At 42.6% G+C, this 18,824-nt stretch overlaps 1 protein-coding gene across 2 annotated transcripts in view; it reads left to right on the top strand.

Moving 5' to 3' along the window:
* The first annotated feature begins 445 nt into the window (after positions 1-445).
* Positions 446-18,824, top strand: part of LOC144491379 (uncharacterized) — a 448,762-nt gene continuing 430,383 nt past the window's right edge. For both annotated transcript variants that reach the window (XM_078209111.1, XM_078209110.1), the window contains exon 1: positions 446-1,823. In XM_078209111.1, the coding sequence (XP_078065237.1) occupies positions 1,635-1,823 (189 nt within the window). In that variant the 5' untranslated portion in view covers positions 446-1,634. The remainder of the gene's footprint in view (positions 1,824-18,824) is intronic.

The raw sequence follows: 18,824 nt of genomic DNA, 5'->3' as shown, positions 1-18,824 counted from the left end.
TCGTCATTTAAGGGTTTAACAAAGGAATGATTTGTGACATTCATGACTAATACACTGTAGGCCAAAACAGCTTGTGCCTTCAAAATCCGGGGCTTTGTATCACAGTGCCTATTGCAGTGAAGTGCTTAATAAGAACAAAGCCCATCAGTCACTATTAAAGAGTAGGAAAGAATGCTTGCACTGTGGAATCTGTATCGCACACAGTTCAAAAAAAAGCCACTGTGTAGACCTCAGGGGGTTAAGGTGCTGGAGTGCATGCCCATCCCCCGCCACACCAGCTGTTCCCGATGACCTGTTACAGATGTAGAGACCTCAGTTTAACCTAAACACACTGAAATACAACACTGAAGTTTTAAAATACAAGGTCGCACTAATCAGTTGAAAGTGAAGTGCTATTAATTTTAATAGATTAGTATAATTAGGAGGGAGGAGCCCCTTTCATTTTGACACAGGAGATTCTGCTCTACATACAGACTCATGAGTACGATCTCTCTCTCTCTCTTTTCTACAAATTGTTGGAGCCAGTAAATTAATAGCGAAGTGGATAATATTTGTCTTTGAGGAGTGCTGCAAGATTCTGAACAAGGGGGATAAGACTGACGTTAGTGCCAGAATTGGATTTCAAAAGCTGTTCGACTAAGACAAAAAAGTCTCCAGTGCAGGGGGCTCGGTTGCTACACGCCAGAGTTCCTGAGGTGAATTTAGAGCAACTTGCAAGCTTTTCAGTGTAGTTGAATTCTGCTGAAAGGAAGAGCCAGCTCAGTCACGGAAAAGCGAGAGACATCAAACCGCATAAAGACCAGAGGAGAGGAGAAAACAGACAAGGCAATTTATCACTTACCCGTCAGTGACTAACTCTGTACCTGAAGTCTAGTCATCTGGAGGTAACTTACTGAAGTGGATGAGACCGGGTGACGGGATTGTGGTCTCTGTATATGATGAGTTCAATCTCTGCAAGAAAAATAAAGGAAGTATTATTTTTCTCTTTTGCAAAAGTGAACAACAGTGTGCTGCCTGCAGGAGTCACTACATGTCTGGCTAGTATCTCAAACTTGAACGTATTTGTTTAATTTCTCTCAGCAGTTCACTGTGAACCTTGAAAAACAAGGCAGATGGTTCGATCATCGACCTATACAATCTTTATCAAGGAGACTAACTTTAAGTGAATAAATTCAGTTTTAAAGTTACAGGAGGCAATGCTGGATCAATGTTAGCTTTAAAAGGATCGGGATATGTTCCTCTCACCTCTTATTGCGCTTAATCACTGTACACATTGCTTCGAAAAACTTTGCATGAAAAGAATGACTCCCCCTCTTCTAATAATGGAATTGCTATTCCTGAGTTGCTGTGTGCTAAACCATGACTATATTTATCTAGGGGCAGTCTGTCTGTGGCAGAGGATACATCAGACTGTTTAAAATAGATACTGAATTCTTGTTTTCAGTTCGAATTGGTTTCTACAGAGTGTTGAATATTATGCTGCTGAATTTTCATCAGAGGAATCGTTCTGCAGATGTTATTTTATTTTGAGCTTGTGTCTCTAAAAAGGGAGCATACACCAATGTCCTAAAAGCGTTAAACGGAGGGATAATTGGCGATCGCTGTGCACGCAAACGGAAATATCTCGGATCAAAATGGAGGAAGGTTCTGGACAGCATCTTTTGAATGGAGATAATGGTGGAAGGCCTGGGTCCGTGGAGCCAGCCAGTGCTGAGCCTAACCTGTACCGGATGTACCTATCCTGTTTACCTGACCGCTACATGAAGGCAAAGATGAGCCTGGCAGCCTACCTCATAGATTGGGCCCTTGTGCTCCTTTGCAAGGTAAGAATTTTAAATATATTATGAACTGGAATGTTGTGATGTTTGAATCCATGCTGGAATAGATATATACACAAATACACATATACAGTTGTACAGTGACTTTCACGACCTTAGAACATCCCAATGCACTTTACAACCAAAGACATATTTCAGAAGTGTAAAACCACTATTGTACTTTTAAGAAACATGGTAGAAAATTTGTGTACAGCAAGGTGTCACAAACAGCAAAACATACTGACCAGCTCATCTGTTTTTTAACTATTGGTCGAGAAATAATTGTGGGACTGAACACCTGGAAAATGCCCCTTTGATTAATTTTATTGAAACTTTCACACTTGTCTGAGAGGGGAACAGCATTTTGGTTTGATGACTCGTCTAAAGAATAGCATCTCCAACAGTGTGGCACACCTTCAGTACTGCGTTCAATTGTAAACCTGGATTATGTTTTCAAGTGTTATGCATGCAATTTGAACCCATGGGCCAGAATTTTAACGGCCCGCCCGGCCCGGGAATCGGAGCAAGCCAGGGGCACAGGAAGGTCCGTCGACCTCAGGCAGGATTTTACAGTTTCAGGACAAGAGAGGCCGTAAAATTCTGCCCATGGTCTCTTGATTCAGTGGTAAGCTCGACACCAACTGAGCTGCAGCTGACACTGTGCCGCTTTGAAGCTGCAATATATAATTCCACCCAGTGGTACATACAATTTTTTTCACACTATGTAGGGAAAAACCAAATCAATCATAAATCAGACATGGTCTGCATACTGGAAACAAAATACACTTGCTTGCTTTTATAAATCCGTTATGCTGTTAATTAATTTCTGTGGTTTCCCACCCACGCCCCCCCCCCCCCCCCCCCCCCACCCCCCGCCCTTGCCTGCCCGCCATGTGTTTTCTCCCCTTCAGTTTAAATTTGGCTCAGTGATTGCTTTCAATTATGTTCCATTTGATACACAACATAGCACAATAGCGTCAGAGTTAATAATGAACTCAAGGTCATTTTTGAATCAGTAGGGTTAAAATCAGTTTAGATTTATTGAAATGCAGTCAGTCAGGACTCTAGATGGCATCTGACTGTGCCAGGTAAACGCATTGATAGGTGATGTCAGGAACATTATGGATACTCCATAAAATATCCGTATTGTTGTACCTTAAAGCATACAAAGCACGAAGGTCCTATGTTCAATTCTTGGTTTACGTCCAATGTAAATGATCTCAGCTCAGGCTATAGTAGTGACACTCCAATGGCTTTAGTGTTCCTGAACTTGGATATACATGGAGCTCAACTAGGGTTTCCAAGTGCTTGAATGCCAGGAGAGGATAAATTGTGATGCCTCCACAGTCAAATAGGCTGCTGATAATTCCAGCCTAGATTCGCATATGAAGACTGGCCAATTGGGAAAGACATTATGGTAATTTCTGTGTTTGTACATTCTAGTCTAACACTCGACTGAGAGGAGGCAAGAATAATATTTGCTTTTATGTCAAAGCAACTTGATCTTAATTCTAAAGAAAGAGCAACAATTTTGACTTGAATCAATGCTAGGATTCGCCGATCTTGTTCGTCCTGCACCTCCCCACTGCCAGCGAGAATGGAGAATTTGGCACTCGGCCAAAGCTCCACTCACTGCAGCACTGGAGAATCTCAGCCATGGAAGAGTTTGGAAGTTTCTGGTGCAGGTCTTCTGACTATGCTGTCACATCACTCTCCAAATGTTGCTATGGCTCAAGTCTCCAGGGAATCTTATGCCAGAATTGTTTAAATTTTCCTATTGACAGTACATCAGCCTGACAAACCTCATTCTAAAATATATGCATCACTTGGGGGGAGGGCAGTGAAAGGAACAGCGGTAGGTAATGGCATAGTGGCATAGAAATCCAGTGCAATTCTCTCGGGCCCCGGGATTAAATCCCACCAAAGTAGATGGTTAAATTTGAATTTAATAAAAATCTAGAATTCGAAGTGGAATGGTGCCATGAAACGGCTGTCCTAAAAAGCCATCTGGTTCACTAATATCTTTAAAGAAAAATAAATATCCTTTAGGGAAGGGATCTACTATCCTGATCTTATCTGGTCTACATGTGACTGCAAACCAACAGCAAACTCTTAACTGCCCTCTGAAATCACTGAGCAAGCCAACAATTCAAGGCTAATTAGGGAGGGGCCATAAATGCTGGCCCGGCCAGTGATGCCCATATCCAAGAAATAATTTTTTTAAATATTCAGTGCACAAAGCAAGTTTATTTTTTATTCATGCATTTGCCCATCCTTTAGTTGCCTGTAGTGCTTTGATATGAGTCGTTGGCTAGGCCTCTTCAGAGTCATTCTATTGGTGCGGAACTGAAGTCAAACATTGACCTGACTCAGTAAGAGCTGCAGATTTCCTTCTCCAAAGGACATTGGTGGACGTTTTTTTGACATGAAAAATCCAATAGCTTCATTGAGACTTTTTATACTAGTTGTTATTTTATTTCCAGGTTTTTAAAACTGAATTCAATTTTCAAATTGCCACAGTGGGATTTGGAGTTATGTTCTTTGGATTACTGCTCTGACTCTCAGTGGATTACTAGTCCGCTAACATAACCATTGCATTGCCATAACATTACAGTGTAGGCATTGCAGGTTTACCACAGTGTACATAATTAGAACATATCTTCATCGGCACACGTCTGCAGACTTTGAACAATGAAAGACATTGATGTCTAATCCATTTATCCTCCTGCAAATGTTTCCAATGACAGCAAAGCCAGCTTGAATCATTCTTAGTCAAAACCAACAGTACCATATGCATGTAATGACATTTACATAATACGCAGATTAAACAGACTGTCTTTTAGGAGTATTATATTCTTTGTAGTTTAAGTACAGGGTAGATTTCTGTCTTCACCACCTGGAGGGTTGTACAGATCCTCCACCGTTTATAGAGCCCAGCTGATGTTTCCTCCTGTGGTTTCTTTCTATTTATTTAAATGGGATAAAAACCAGGTGAGTTGCGGGTTGTGAAGGCAAACATTTACCCTTGCAAATGTGAGTCAAACACTAAACGAAAGTAAAAGTTATCATTGGAGACACTGGCCCGGATTCCAGTTGGTGTGGGGTGGAAGGAAGTGCATGAGTCCTGAGGTGAGCAATGCACATGCGGAGTGTAGGAGTGTGGAGGCCACTGTAACTTCACTCCATTACCATTACATCAGGCCTTGCCCAAGCCCAGCCAGGTACACCACCTGACCAAAGGCGGGAAGAGAAAATCACAGGCACTAGGCTGAGCTTGGCGCTCTCGGGATCAGTATCGAGCTGTCAAATAAATCGGGGAGAGGGTGAAGGTCACCAGGCCTTGATCTGAATATTTAAAGAGGACCCCACCAGTGTGGGGTGGTCTTCAGCTCAAAAGGGCCGGCTAACATTCAATTCTGTAAAGAAATCAGCAGGAACAGAGAAGATAACTCAATCATCAGCATGCAACTACACAATGCATGATTCCCATCTTGATACTACTGACAAATGCCATTACCGAGAAATCCACATTAAAAATAATTTAAAATTGAATGTATAAAGTCATTATGCAGCCTTAAGGCATCCAAAACTGCTTGGATTCATGAAACAGATCTTTAGCTACAGTAAAAGAAATACTGTACCAGACATTGGTTAGACCACACTTAGAGTGCAGCGTAGCCACCTGGGACTCGTGTACTACTGAAAACATTACCTTCCTTGACAAAGTTCAATGTCTGGCATTTCATTATATACAATTACTTGTGAGATTTTGCTATCTCCTGGTTGGTCATATCACGAGGCTTGAAAAATGGGGAGGCGGTGGTGCAGTGGTATTGTCACTGGACTAATAATCCAGAGACCTAGCGTAATGCTCTGGGGACTTAGGTTCGAATCCCACCAGGGCAGATGGTGAAATCTGAATTTGATAAAAATCTGGAATTAAAGGTCTAATGGTGATCATGAAACCATTGTTGATTGTTGTAAAAAACCCACCTAGCTCACTAATCTTCTTTAGGTGTGGAAATCTGCCATCCTTACCTGGCCTGGCCGACATGTGACTCCAGATCCACAGCAATGTGGTTGATTCAATGCCCTCTGAAATGGCCGAGCAAGTCACTTAGTTCAAGGGCAATTAGGGATTGGCAATAAATGCTGGCCCAGCCAGCGGTGCCCACATCCCATGAATGAATAAAGAAAAAACAAACAGTCTCCAGAACCAAAGAAAACCCATAGGTTGATGTGCCTGTATACAATTTTGAGTGGATAATTAAATATTTCTAAGCAGGTCAATAAGTCCAAAGGTGACGGAATTTGAAGAGTTCATAACCAACAGCACTAAGTGTATACACTCCATGTGCTTCCTTTGCTAACTCCTTTTTCCTCCCAGAACATTGAAGGACTGGAACTATCTTTCACAAACGTTAATCTGCGAGCTCCTAAGAATCCACTTAAGGAAAATGCATTGAATTTTTTTATTAACGTGACCATTCATTATACCCCTCCTGTGAAAATTCCCCTAGTGGAGGATTACAGAGGGAAATCATACCAAGCACCAGCTAGTCCCAATCCCATCATTTTAGGTGTTCCCTCTGTCTGGTTTGTGCCGGGACAGGGGAGATGAGGGCATGGGTTAAGGGTGAAAGGAGAAAAGTTTAAAGGGAATATTAGGGAGGGGCTTCTTCACGCAGAGAGTGGTGGGAGTGTGGAATGAGCTGCCGGATAAAGTGGAAAATGCACTAAGTGCCACACTTTTAACATTTAAGAAAAACTTGGACGGGTTCATGGATGAGCGGGGTGTGGAGGGATATGGTCCAAGTACAGGTCAGTGGGACTAGGCAAAAAATGGTTCGGCACAGACAAGAAGGGCCAAAAGGCCTGTTTCTGAGCTGTAATTTTCTATGATTCTATGGTTCTATGACAGTTAAAAGGGGTGGCACGGTGGCACAGTGGTTAGCACTGCTGCCTCACAGCGCCAGGGACCTGGGTTCAATTCCGGCCTCGGGTCACTGTGTGGAGTTTGCACATTCTCCCCGTGTCTACGTGGGTTTCCTCCGAGTGCTCTGGTTTCCTCCCATAGTCCAAAGATGTGCGAATTAGGTTGATTGGCCATGCTAAATTGACCCTAGTGTCAGGGAGATTAGCAGGGTAAATATGTGGGTTTTGGGAACAAGGTGGGATTGTAGTCGGTGCAGACTCGATGGGCCGAATGGTCTCCTTCTGCACTGTTGGGATTCTATGAAAATCAGAGTTGTGGTATTGAAACTGGTGTTTTATAAAGGGTTAAGGAACAATAAGGTAAACTACTGAGTATGTTGTGCTTCAGTGAATTCATTACTGGAAGTGGGGAGAGAAGATGCAACTGCTGTACAAAAATAATACTTTTAGGTTTACAAAAGAAAATCCCAATAACAACTCGAGAAGTTGCCATAAGTGCCATAAATGGAAAGCAAAACCCTAACAAAACTAAGACGAAGCACTTGCGACAAAATTAGGAGTTACAAAAATCCCTTTAGAACTGTAACTCTTGTAAAATAAGCAGAATACACACAACAAGTGTAATCATGGGTATTTCCCAAATCCTCACAATTATTTATAAAGCTCAAAACACACTAGCCATGTGTCTTTAAACGACAAACCACTGTGGATTGTCACCATAAATAACTTAACCGGTTTGATAAAACCTATTAAATCACAGCAAGCAAAACTGTTCTGAAAGGGTTACACAGTTGCTATGGAATAATAACAGCTTCAAGGTTTGAGTATGAAATCTTGCCAAGATTCAGTATTCGCCACTTGCAAATCTATTAATACATTCTCTGCTAGGGTAGTTACACATGACAAAAGCTAGGCTTGAAAAGCATTTTGTGCACTTGCTTTGTGGATCCCAACTCTAACTTCTTTAGCTTGTCAGTTTACATTGCTTTTAAAGTGTCAACAACCTTAAGTTTCATAAAATACAAAAGGCTTTGGGTAGGTTGTGGAGCCAAGGCACCTAGATGAAGTTAAGGTACAGGCAAGGCATGGTCAAACTGAATGGTAGTACGGCCTCAAAGGGTTGAATGACCCACTCAGGTTCCTACGTTTCAATGTTCCTAATTATACAGACACAAAGGCATAGAAAATTCCAAATGTTATACTAATTAATTCTCCAATTAATCTATAATACAACACAAACTATCTGCTGAAGTTACAGAGAATACTTATGTATATTATTTACTGTGACAGAAACACAGCTGGGAGCTTATGCCGAAAATTCAGAAGTGTATAAAATAATATATTCACAAATTCTGGAACACAAACTTCGAAGGATTATCTATTCAGTGAACAAGGGTTTCTTAGAACCACAAAGGATTACAAACGGAATCAATCCTCCAGATGAACTGCAATGAAATTCCCTGGTTTGCTCTAAAGGCATGAAATAGTGCCTGACTGAGAAAGTGCAGTTTTTAGTTACATGTTAACACTGCAGTTTTTAAGAAAAATAACAGATGCTGGAATTGGATTTTGCGGCAACTTAGTAAATGGCCTTTTCACCTTTGGTACCTAGCGTTCAAATCCAACCCAAACTGATGGAGAGGATGTCTTATATTGCTGACTAGTGTTTGTGGTGAGTCTTTGATTCCATTCTCACAACCCTGTCCTGTGAATATTTGCCACGTTTAAAGTAACAAATTGTAGTGATTGTCCCTTTCAGGGCCACCTGGCCTGGGTAACCAATCGGGACTCAGAGTGGAGAATGACCCCCGGGGGAGGAGTTCTCCTAGAGCAGAGGTATTTTAGAATCAGCTGCACATCTGAGCTCTTGAGTGTCACTAAGTAAATCCGTTTTTGTTCACTAATGAAGTTTCTGAAAGTGCATCATTACACGAATAAAGTTCAATGTGAAGACATGAAATGAATGATGTTCAATGAGAACGTGAAGTTTCCCTCAATTAAACAAATCAATCTGTTAGTGAATATACTCAAAATATTCTCTGTATAAAAAAGAACAGATGAGTGTTGTGGAGGTGTACTTTTCAAATGAGTAAGATTTCTGTAACATCAATAGTTTAAAAATAAACACATATAGCGATTGGAGGGGAGAGAAGAAAGTCAAAGACAACATCAGAAATATCAGCAGAATCATCAGAGCGTAATTCAGCCAAATACCAGTTTTCAGTCACCAACACCCTTTATCATGCACCAAGGAAAAGGGCTGCGCTTGAGGCTTACAGTCAGGTAATCTTCACCTCGGGACCTGCAACAACAGTTCGGGTAGAGTAACAGGTTTAAAAACCCCCGCTGTCTGCTTCCCATTGGGTGAGCCTCCACTCACTCTACAAGCAGGTCGTACCCCATGAAGCCAAGGGGAAGATCTATTGATGATACCCTGTGGCCTTCATGGCCATCATAACAGAGAGCAAGGGAACAGGCTGGTTAGTAATAGCAAGGGTGGTATTATGATTACGCCTTGGTTATTAATCTACTAACGTGAGTTCAAATCCCACCATAGCAGTTTTTGTATTTCGATTTGGATCACTAATAGTAACCATGAAGGAATGTGATTACAAACCCAACTGGTTCACTTTGGTGAAACAGTACCAACTGTCTGTAATTGGTCTGATGTAAATGTGATTTGAGACCCTCAGCAATGGCCTTGCAATTGACTCAGTTATGTCAAACTGCTACAAGATATTTCAATAGGGATAATACCAGATGGAGCACTCAGCATTGACCTAGGTTTCAGACTTGAACATATCAATGGCAGACCCAGCCCATCCAACCCTGTAAATTCATCCTAATATTTGTGGACGAAGCAGAATGTGGACACCTGATGCATGGCCTAGTATATAAACATGCTGCCAACATCAGGGGCCAGGTTTTTATGGCCATATCATGGTGTGCCTTCCCTCAGGGGATGGGATGGGCCATTTAAATCTCTATTTGGTTCGGTGGGATTGCAATATCCTACCAGGTGGGAGGGCCTTAAAATGCTAGTTGTACTCATGGAAACGTACAGATCAGCCAACATCCTGAATCACCATCATTGGGTGAGAGACTTCAAGGTAGCATCATGACTGAAAGGTATAGCTGCCAGATTGAGGTCAGAGTAGGTGTTGAGAGAACCAATGTGAGAGAAAAACTGATTTGACCTTCGCCTCACCTGCCTATCATGGTTGCATCTGTACATAATACTGCCGAATCCAGTCTTCCCACTGAGTTGTTAGCACTACCTTGATGCTAATTAAGAACTGATCAAAATTGGAAGTTGGTAACCCAGAGGCTTGGACTAACGAGGTGCTGTGAGCAATCAACATCAGCAAAATTGTATTCCACCGTAATCTGTAATCTGATGGACTTGAATGTCTGTCATTCAATTGCCATTATATTAAGCTAAGTGACTAACTCTGGTTAATTGGGGAGCATAGGAGAGCATGCCATGACAGTGCCAGGCATGCCTTGAAATGTGGTGCCAACCTCACAAAAATACAACACCTTCATGCATGCTAAACAATGAAAGCAGCCGGCTCCAAATGATCACACCATTAATGGATCAGATCAAAGACCTTAGGTAAAAGTTTACGTTCCCTTGTTGGTGGGATTTTAGCCATGGGGTGATCTCAAAATTTCTTGGATGACCTTCCCACTAGGCTCCCGCTTACCTTGACTTCTCTGTAAATTCAGGCTTGGATGGTTGAGGCCTAGTCCGGCAAACCCTCTCATGCCCCAATTGAGGCCTTTTGGCCAATTATTGACCACTTAAGAGCCATTTTCCACCCAGCTTCAATTTTCAGGCTGGTGGGAGGAGTTCAGAGGCAGGGGACAAACCTAAAAATTAACTGGTGTTCAGGCCTTCAACAGGAAGGGGGTGGGGAGCGTTTCCAAGAGTAGCCTCCTTTTAACATTGGACACCCTCCTCAGAAAGTGTGGCCTCCTGGAGGTCCTCCATTCTCGTCCTCCCCTCTCTACCTCGGCCTCTCTACCCCAACACTCTCTGCACACCCTCCTGGGCCTCACCTTCATCCCTGCCCTGACACTCCCAAAACTTACCCAGTCCTGGAATCTCAGGATTTAGACTCTGGGGACTGCTTAAAGTCCCAATCCCGTCCACTTCAGCCTCTGGCATTGCAGGGACTAGTGAGCTGCCAGCCAATCAGATTGGCCAGATGCTCTCTAAGGCTTGAGGTCCTCCCAAGTGAGGGGTGGATGTCCCACCTCCAGCTAATTAATGCTTGTTGGGACGTTTGAACCAACACCTGTGCAAAAGGTCAGGACTTAGCTTTCGGGCCTTGCTTACATCACAGATATCCAAGGAGAAGACAAGCAGCCTGGAGCTACTGGACTCTGGAGGAACCTGGAATGGATCCTCTTGACTATGGCTTCACCGCGAAACAGCTCTTGGATGGTTAGGGGGGGTATCTACGCAGCAACTTTGGCTCCATTGATGTCAGTGTTGCTTTGGATGTATTTGCAGCATCATCCATGGTATTCGCTGACTTTTCCAACTTGTTTTGGAATGTCAGGGTTTTGCTAAGTGCTGGTAGGGATGTGGCGAGAAAGGTTAGGTGTTCATCAAACAAGTAGGTCTTAGGGAAGGGGTGTGTGAAAATGTCTGGGGAGGCCAAGGCTGGGTGGAGGGATGAAGATGTTGGTTGGTGAAGCTGGAAGGTGGAGTAATGTGTTAGGAGGGTTGAAGATGTCCAGGAAGAGGAAAGGGTAGTGGAGGAGAAAGATGGCGCTGTGGGGGATAGGTGTCGTGGGAGAGAGAGTACTGAGGCAAGGGGGTGGTTTGGATGGGTGAAGGAATAAGTGTGGGATAGGTGTCATGGGGGAAAGGGTTTGGAGGGCTGAAGGTGTCATAATAGAGGAAGAAATGAGGGAAGGAGTAAGGAATGGTGAAGGAGTAGGGGGAGAGGAAGAAGTGATGCAGGAATGGAGGGATAGGGCAGAGGGTGCAGGAGTGGAGGGGAATGTTGGGCAGTTGTTGCAGGATCTGCCATGTTTCCAAAACCGAAAGTAATCTCAGCCCGTATTGAAAGAGCACAGGTGCTGCATGGGAGTGTGTGGGCATAGACCTTGGTCAGCATGGATGGAGAACTGAAAGGGAACACCAGCAGGCATCATTGGAAAAGCTAGGGGCAGTCAGATGAGTGTGATGGCTGGAGGATCCGTACGCATGGGGAGGGCTTACACGAGGCTGTGAAAGACCCTGCCACGGACACTTCTCACTCCAGAATTACTCATGATGCAGCTGAACTATTGGTGTTGGGGGGTGTGGCAGTGAAGTGTGGGGCAAGACTTCGCAAAACCAATATAATAACATTGAAAGACATCATTGGATGTTGGGAGGAATTTCCCAAAAAATGACAAAGTGTCAAGTTCTGACTGGAAACTGATGTGTTTCTCCTCAGAGAAAGAGCCAAATTTTCTCTCCAGATTCATAGAATTCATAGAACCCCTACAGTGCAGAAGGAGGCCATTCGGCCCATCGAGTCTGCACCGACCACAATCCCACCCAGGCCCTACCCCCACATATTTTACCCGCTAATCCCTCTAACCTATGCATCTCAGGGGCAATTTTAACCTGGCCAATCAACCTAACCCGCACATCTTTGGACTGTGGGAGGAAACCGGAGCACCCGGAGGAAACCCACGCAAACACGAGGAGAATGTGCAAACTCCACACAGACAGTGACCCAAGCCGGGAATCGAACTCGGGACCCTGGAGCTGTGAAGCAGCAGTGCTAACCACTGTGCTACCGTGCCGCCCCTGTGCTACCGTGCCGCCCCTTGTGTCAGATCTTCTGACACTTTGTCAAGAAAAAGCAGGGGGATGTTTAATAATGTATTGAGGGGCGGGGTCTAAAGACGCTGGCAAGGCTGGCTCCACAGAGATCAGGGTGCCTTTCTTAAAGGCACGCTAATCTTAAAGTGAAGGAACAGGCACCACTCCACTCCTCCCCCCAAACCCCCATCCTCCAACGGAGTTGAGAGCATGCCGTGCTATGTTGCGCTCTCGTGTTGCCACAATAGGAACTCACCCATGGAAGCAGTGATGGAGATAAACCCTGCGTGGATCTCCGGCAGAAACTGGGCATTCTGCTAGACAAGGGTCTCCATGGCATCTGTCACCCTCCTCATTCTGTCCCTGAGGTCTTCTTCACAACTTAATTCCTACCTATCTTTGTGTAATCAGCAAAGTTAGTAACCATACATTCAGTCCCGTTGTGCAAGTCATTAATATAGATTGCAAGAAGTTGAGGCCTCAGCACTGATCCCTGTGGCACACCATTCATTACACCTTGCCAACTTGAAAATGACACATTTATGCCTACTTTGTGTCTTGTTCGCTGACCAATCAGTTATCCATGCTACTATGAGCCCTTACTTTGTGTCGTAATCTGGGAGCATGAATTTGCCCTGAGCTCTAAACCTAACATCCAAAGCAACATTTCCTGTCATATACTCCAGCTCATTTGTTTCTCACATATTCACTCATCAGTAACCCCCATGAGATGGGTTGAAACTGTTCATGTTACCAAAGGGAAATCAACACTCGAGGTGCATCAGTAATTGCTTGCTTGCAATTTTTCACCTTCAAAAATGCGCAACAAATTTGATGCTAACACATAATTTACTGTTTCTTATACTTTACGACGACATGCAGTGGTTGAGGCAAATGGCATAGCTGCATTTAAGGGAAATGAAATCTGGATAAGTTTGTGATGGAGAATGAAATAGAAGTGTATCGTCATAGGCAGCGATAGAATCGGAAGAAACTAATGTGGGATAATAAATACTGGCATTTGGGCTAAATGGCCTGTTTCTGTGCTGCATATTCTATGCAACTCACATGAGGAGCGCTTTGTTTACACTATACAATCCCCAACATGAGGAGCTAAGATTGATGACATTTGGATTGTGTTGTTCTCAAGACATGAGGTACCATATGACAAGTTTATGCATGAGCTAATTCTTTTGCCCTAGTGGACACCACCAAGGTAAACCCAAAGGTCACCAGATGCCTCAATCTATGCCGTACTGGACTCCATAATACACCACCAACTGACCCCCACCCATCCCCCAACCTGCCACAGCAACCTCCACCCCCAACAATCACATGCACACACTCTTCTCCAGTAACTATGCAATCTTCCAGCAATAGAATAATTTATGATGACAGATCTGGAACACAGAGACTGGAAACCAAGTTATTCCATGGAATCAGGATAATCTCACACCCAGTTCACAATTCCCGCAATCCATTCCAGAACCATCTTGTGAGTAGTGCTAACTAAAAGATGTGCTTTAATTTTTAAAAATTTGCTGTGGAGATCACTAATCCACACGGCATTCTGTTTGACCTTATAAAGCACTTTCCATAGAGAAGCTGGAGTGCTCCAGTGTGCCAGTGAGACTTGTGAAATCATAATAGCTCGATGGCACTCATGAGATGACAGATGTGGAAACTAAATCTGTTTGGTGCGGAAATACAATATCCCACAAATAGTCATGGAAACAGAAGTAACCTTGTGGGAGTTTTTCAGTTAATGTGAATAGGAGAGTATTTATTTTGGATAATACGCTGTTGAAATCAATGTTACTTTATCTCATTGAGACGTACAAAATTCTTACGGGGCTCGATAGGCTAGATGCAGGAAAGATATTTCCCCTGGTCTTCTGGTGGTGGGGGAAGAGGTCTAGAATCGGGGACATAGAATAAAGGATAGTCCATTTAGGACTGAGAAGATGAGGAATCTCTTCACTCAGAGGGTGGTAAATCTTTTGAATTCTCTACTCCAGGTGGCTGTGGAGACTCAGTCATTAAGCATGTTCAGGACAGAGATGGATAGATTTCTAGTTATTAAAATATATCAAGGAAGTAGGGGGATAGTGCAGTAAAATGGCATTGAGATAAGGCTAGCCATGATCTAGTTGAATGAAAGATCAGGCTTGAAGGGCCAAATGACATACTCCTGTTTCTATTTCCGATGCTCCTACTTTGAATTTATCTCTTTGAATATTAAGGCATGAGGAAGGCGGTGGGTGAAGAAATAGATTTCCTTTGTTCTGTTTGTAGGCTGATTTTTATTATGGTTGCTATATTCATGATTACAACTGCGTTCGAAATAATGGAGAGTGAAAATCTGCCACATTTGTTACTGTCTGTTTGCTCAGTATTGTTGACTTGAAATCATAAGAGAAACATTAAGGACTAAAACACTTCTGACAGCGGTGTTCGGAATGTCTCCACGGTCAATCTCTCTTTCAATGGTAAAAGCAAATTACTGCAGTTGCTGGAATCTGAAAGAAAAACAGAAAATGCTGGAAAATCTCATCAGGCCTGACAACATCTGTGGAGAGAGAATGGAGCTAATGTTTCAAGTCTGGATCTTTCTCCACAGATGTTGTCAGACCTGCTGAGATTTTCCAGCATTTTCTGTTTTTGTCTCTTTCAATGGTAATTGATTTTAAACATTGATCATACTTTTTTGTGAAATAATCCCTCCTAAAATCTATTACACATTATTTTTTTCCCCACTGGTTTTACTTTTGTCTTTTACACCTAGTGTTTAAAATACTTCAGCAAAATCATCAATTTAATCCTTTCCTTTTGGTACACGTTGAACTTTTCTAACCTTTTCTCCAGGATTAACCCCTGTCACATTTCAAATTCTTCTGGTGTCCTTGCACTCTGTCCAGTGCTAGTTTTTTAAAAAATACATTCCATTGCTGGCTGGGCCAGCATTTACTGTCCATCCAGAGGACATCTGAGAGTCAACCACATTGCTGTGTGCCTGGAGTCACATGTCGGCCAGATCAGGTAAGGATGACAGATTTCATTCCCTAAAGGTCATTGGTGAGCCAGATGGGTTTTTATGGCATTCAACAATGGTTTCATGATGATCATTAAAGTTTTTAATTCCAGTTTTTATTCAATTCAAATTTCACCATCTGCCGTAGTAGGATTTGAACCCTGGGACCCAGATCTTGCCTTCGGTTTCTGGATTACGAGTCCAGTGACAATACTATTGCACAACTGCCTACCATAACTCTATCACTTTTTGTAGTGCGCTGGCTAGAATATCAGTCCTTCAGGTGTGACCCAGTGGAAGCAAAAAAGCTGATAATCCCCCTCTCCACAATCTGTAGGGTCTGAAAGTAGGTGACCTCTTTTGAAACTATAGAAGAGGAATTACCCAGGATTAATTTCAGAAGTGAAGGTCCTCAATTAAAACAAAACCCTATTAGCATTAGAGGACATTTATTAGTGCCTTAAAGAGAGAACTAGCCTTGCTGCCATGGAATCACCTAACAAACAAACGCAGCAAAAACTAATGGCACAATTTATACAAACCAGATTGCAGTCCTGAGGTGAAGATCAAAATCTCCTGGATGAGCTTCCTGCCAAATGCGCAAAGGCAAAGTTTCTGCATCAGAACCATTATTTAAAAAAATGAATAAATACTTCCATATGCGGAATTTCAAATATTACTTCATTGGGAATTCCTCAAAGAATTTTACCTGCAACCACGTTTTCAGTTTTATACAATATCTGAGCTGAGGAACAGTTCATTGGTGATATATCCTCACTAACTGAGATAGTCAGGAGCAGGTGGGGAGAATAAAGTGAGTGCATAATTTATATGAAAACTTTAAAAGGCAGGTAACAAACAATTGAGTAATTTGATCCTGCAAATTGAAGGGGTAAGGTTGGATTTGTACCTAGAATTCTTCAGATTGTCAACAAATGGAACAAAAAACTGAATGCCACTGAGAAGCATTATTAGAGGGCACAGCATCATATGGATCCACCCCATGCAATGTAGGAGAAAGTGTTTCTTGTTTTTTTATGCCCTAAGCTAGGAAACCCTTCTTATTCCTCATATTGTTTCCAGTCATGTGTAATGCTTAAAACATGATTAATGTTCTTTTCTCATGGGAAATTATTTAAAGTACTTCACAATACTGGAACTGGAGTTGGAGCAGATTGTGTTTTTCTGGTTGGGTATGGTGTGGAGAAGGAAAGAGATCACTCTTAATATATTAGATTCTGTCTGGGCAGATGGCTGCCTTGTCTTGCTATTAACCAGAGGTCATTCTGCAAAGATCATCAGATAAAGTGACAAATTTATTGATCTCCAAAGTCAAAGATAATATATCTTTAACTTTATCTAATCCCTGTATTGGGGTCAGGTCTGATTCTTCGTGATGGGAACTGGAGCTCAACTCTTACAGCGGGGGCTGTGATTTTCTACAAGTGCCAAGTGGATATTTTACAGCGATTCTCGTGGTTCAATTAATATAGATGGGACTCTTTTAACTTGACCTAGAAACTCCAGTGCCCTCCAGCACCACTGTGAAGTCCACAGGTGTCTTCAGACTCACTTCCCACGTGCTCTATGAATAGCTTCACTTGACCAAAGCAGTGCATATATGAGTGGAAAGATTGCCTAACAGCAATCAGGCAACTCCATGTTTACAAGAGTTGCCCAGTATTAAGATTCATCAGTCAGTTTGACATTGATCTATGGGACAACTAAAAGATACACACTGGCCGAATTCTATGGAAAACAAGCTCTCATCCTTTAGAATAGAAGTTATTAATCACACTGATTAAGTCCCCATCTATGACAGAGGCTAATTCATTCAGAACAGCTCAGTGTGCTGTGCTGGTTGGTTATGAGACAAGGACTGAATTCTTTATAAGCCATGAAAATAATGTCACATATTTTGAATTTTTATTGAAACTGGGCTTTGCAGATTGAATCACTTCCCTCTCTGTACTATCAAATACTAAGCACAGCCTAAACAATGATGAAAAACACTGTAATAAAGTTGCTTTGCTATCGCAACAATTCCTATTTGCTCCTTAATAAACTGCTCGTCATGGTTAATCTATACTGAAAACTGCTAGCCAGCTGGACTACTGCCAATGCTTCCTAAAAACAAATGAAAAACCAATGAAGAATGTAAGTTCATGACTGTTCATTCGCTTACAAAAATAGATTAATTTACAACATATTATTCACACCAAAGGGACAAAACTGTTCAGAAATCAAGCCTTGCATTTATATAGCACTTTATCATGTTTCTACAAAACAACCCAAAGTCTTTGCATGAATAATTTTTACATGCTGTCATTGTTGTGTGGGCAAATCATTTGATACATAGTAAGATTGTACACAGCCCATTAAGTGAGTTTCCAGCTAATATATGCTCAGTGGGGCTAATTGGCGGTGTAATGACCAGGATACTGGAATAATTCCCTGTTCATCATCAGAATAATCTTTTACATCCTAATAACTTCACCATTACACCTGAAGTGTTAACATCTCATCCAGCAGACAGCACTTCCAGCAGGCAGTCCAAGAGAAGTAGGCAGGCAGCGCAGGAGCCTCCTGGAATCCTGCTCAGAAATTGGTTTTCTGCGTTGGAAGCTGGTAAGGGCACTGGATCCTCAGAGAAGAGCAGTCAATGCTAGGTTTGTGACACCATCATGTGGTTTGGCTATGGAGGAGAGGAGGAAGAATAGGGGAAGAGCAATAGTGATAGGGCATTTGCTAGTTAGGGGAACAGACAGGCGTTTCTGTGGCCATAGACACGACTCCAGGTTGGTATGTTGCCTCCCTGGTGCCAGGGTCAAGGATGTCACAGACTGGCTATAGGACATTCTTCTGGGGGAGGGTGAACAATGGTCCACATTGGTACCAATGACTTAGGTAGGAAAGGGGATGGGGTCCTACAATCAGAATTTAGGGAGCTAGGCAGAAAATTAGCAAGTAGGCCCTCAAATGTTGTAATCTGCGAATTACTCCTAGTGTACGTAAAAGTGAGGACAGAAATAGGAGAATAAGATAGATGAATACGTGGCTGAAAAGATGGGAGAGAGTGTTTTAGATTCCTGGGTTACTAGCTCTGGGAAGATGGCACCTGTACAAGCTGGACGGGTGGCAACTGAATAGAGCTTGGACTGAGTTCCTTGCGGGATGTTTTGCTAATGCTGTCGGTGTGGAGTGAGGGGCG

The sequence above is a fragment of the Mustelus asterias genome, chromosome 3, assembly GCF_964213995.1.
Source record: "Mustelus asterias chromosome 3, sMusAst1.hap1.1, whole genome shotgun sequence".
NCBI classification, from domain to species: domain Eukaryota; kingdom Metazoa; phylum Chordata; class Chondrichthyes; order Carcharhiniformes; family Triakidae; genus Mustelus; species Mustelus asterias.
This window is presented reverse-complemented; position numbering and strand designations above follow the sequence as displayed.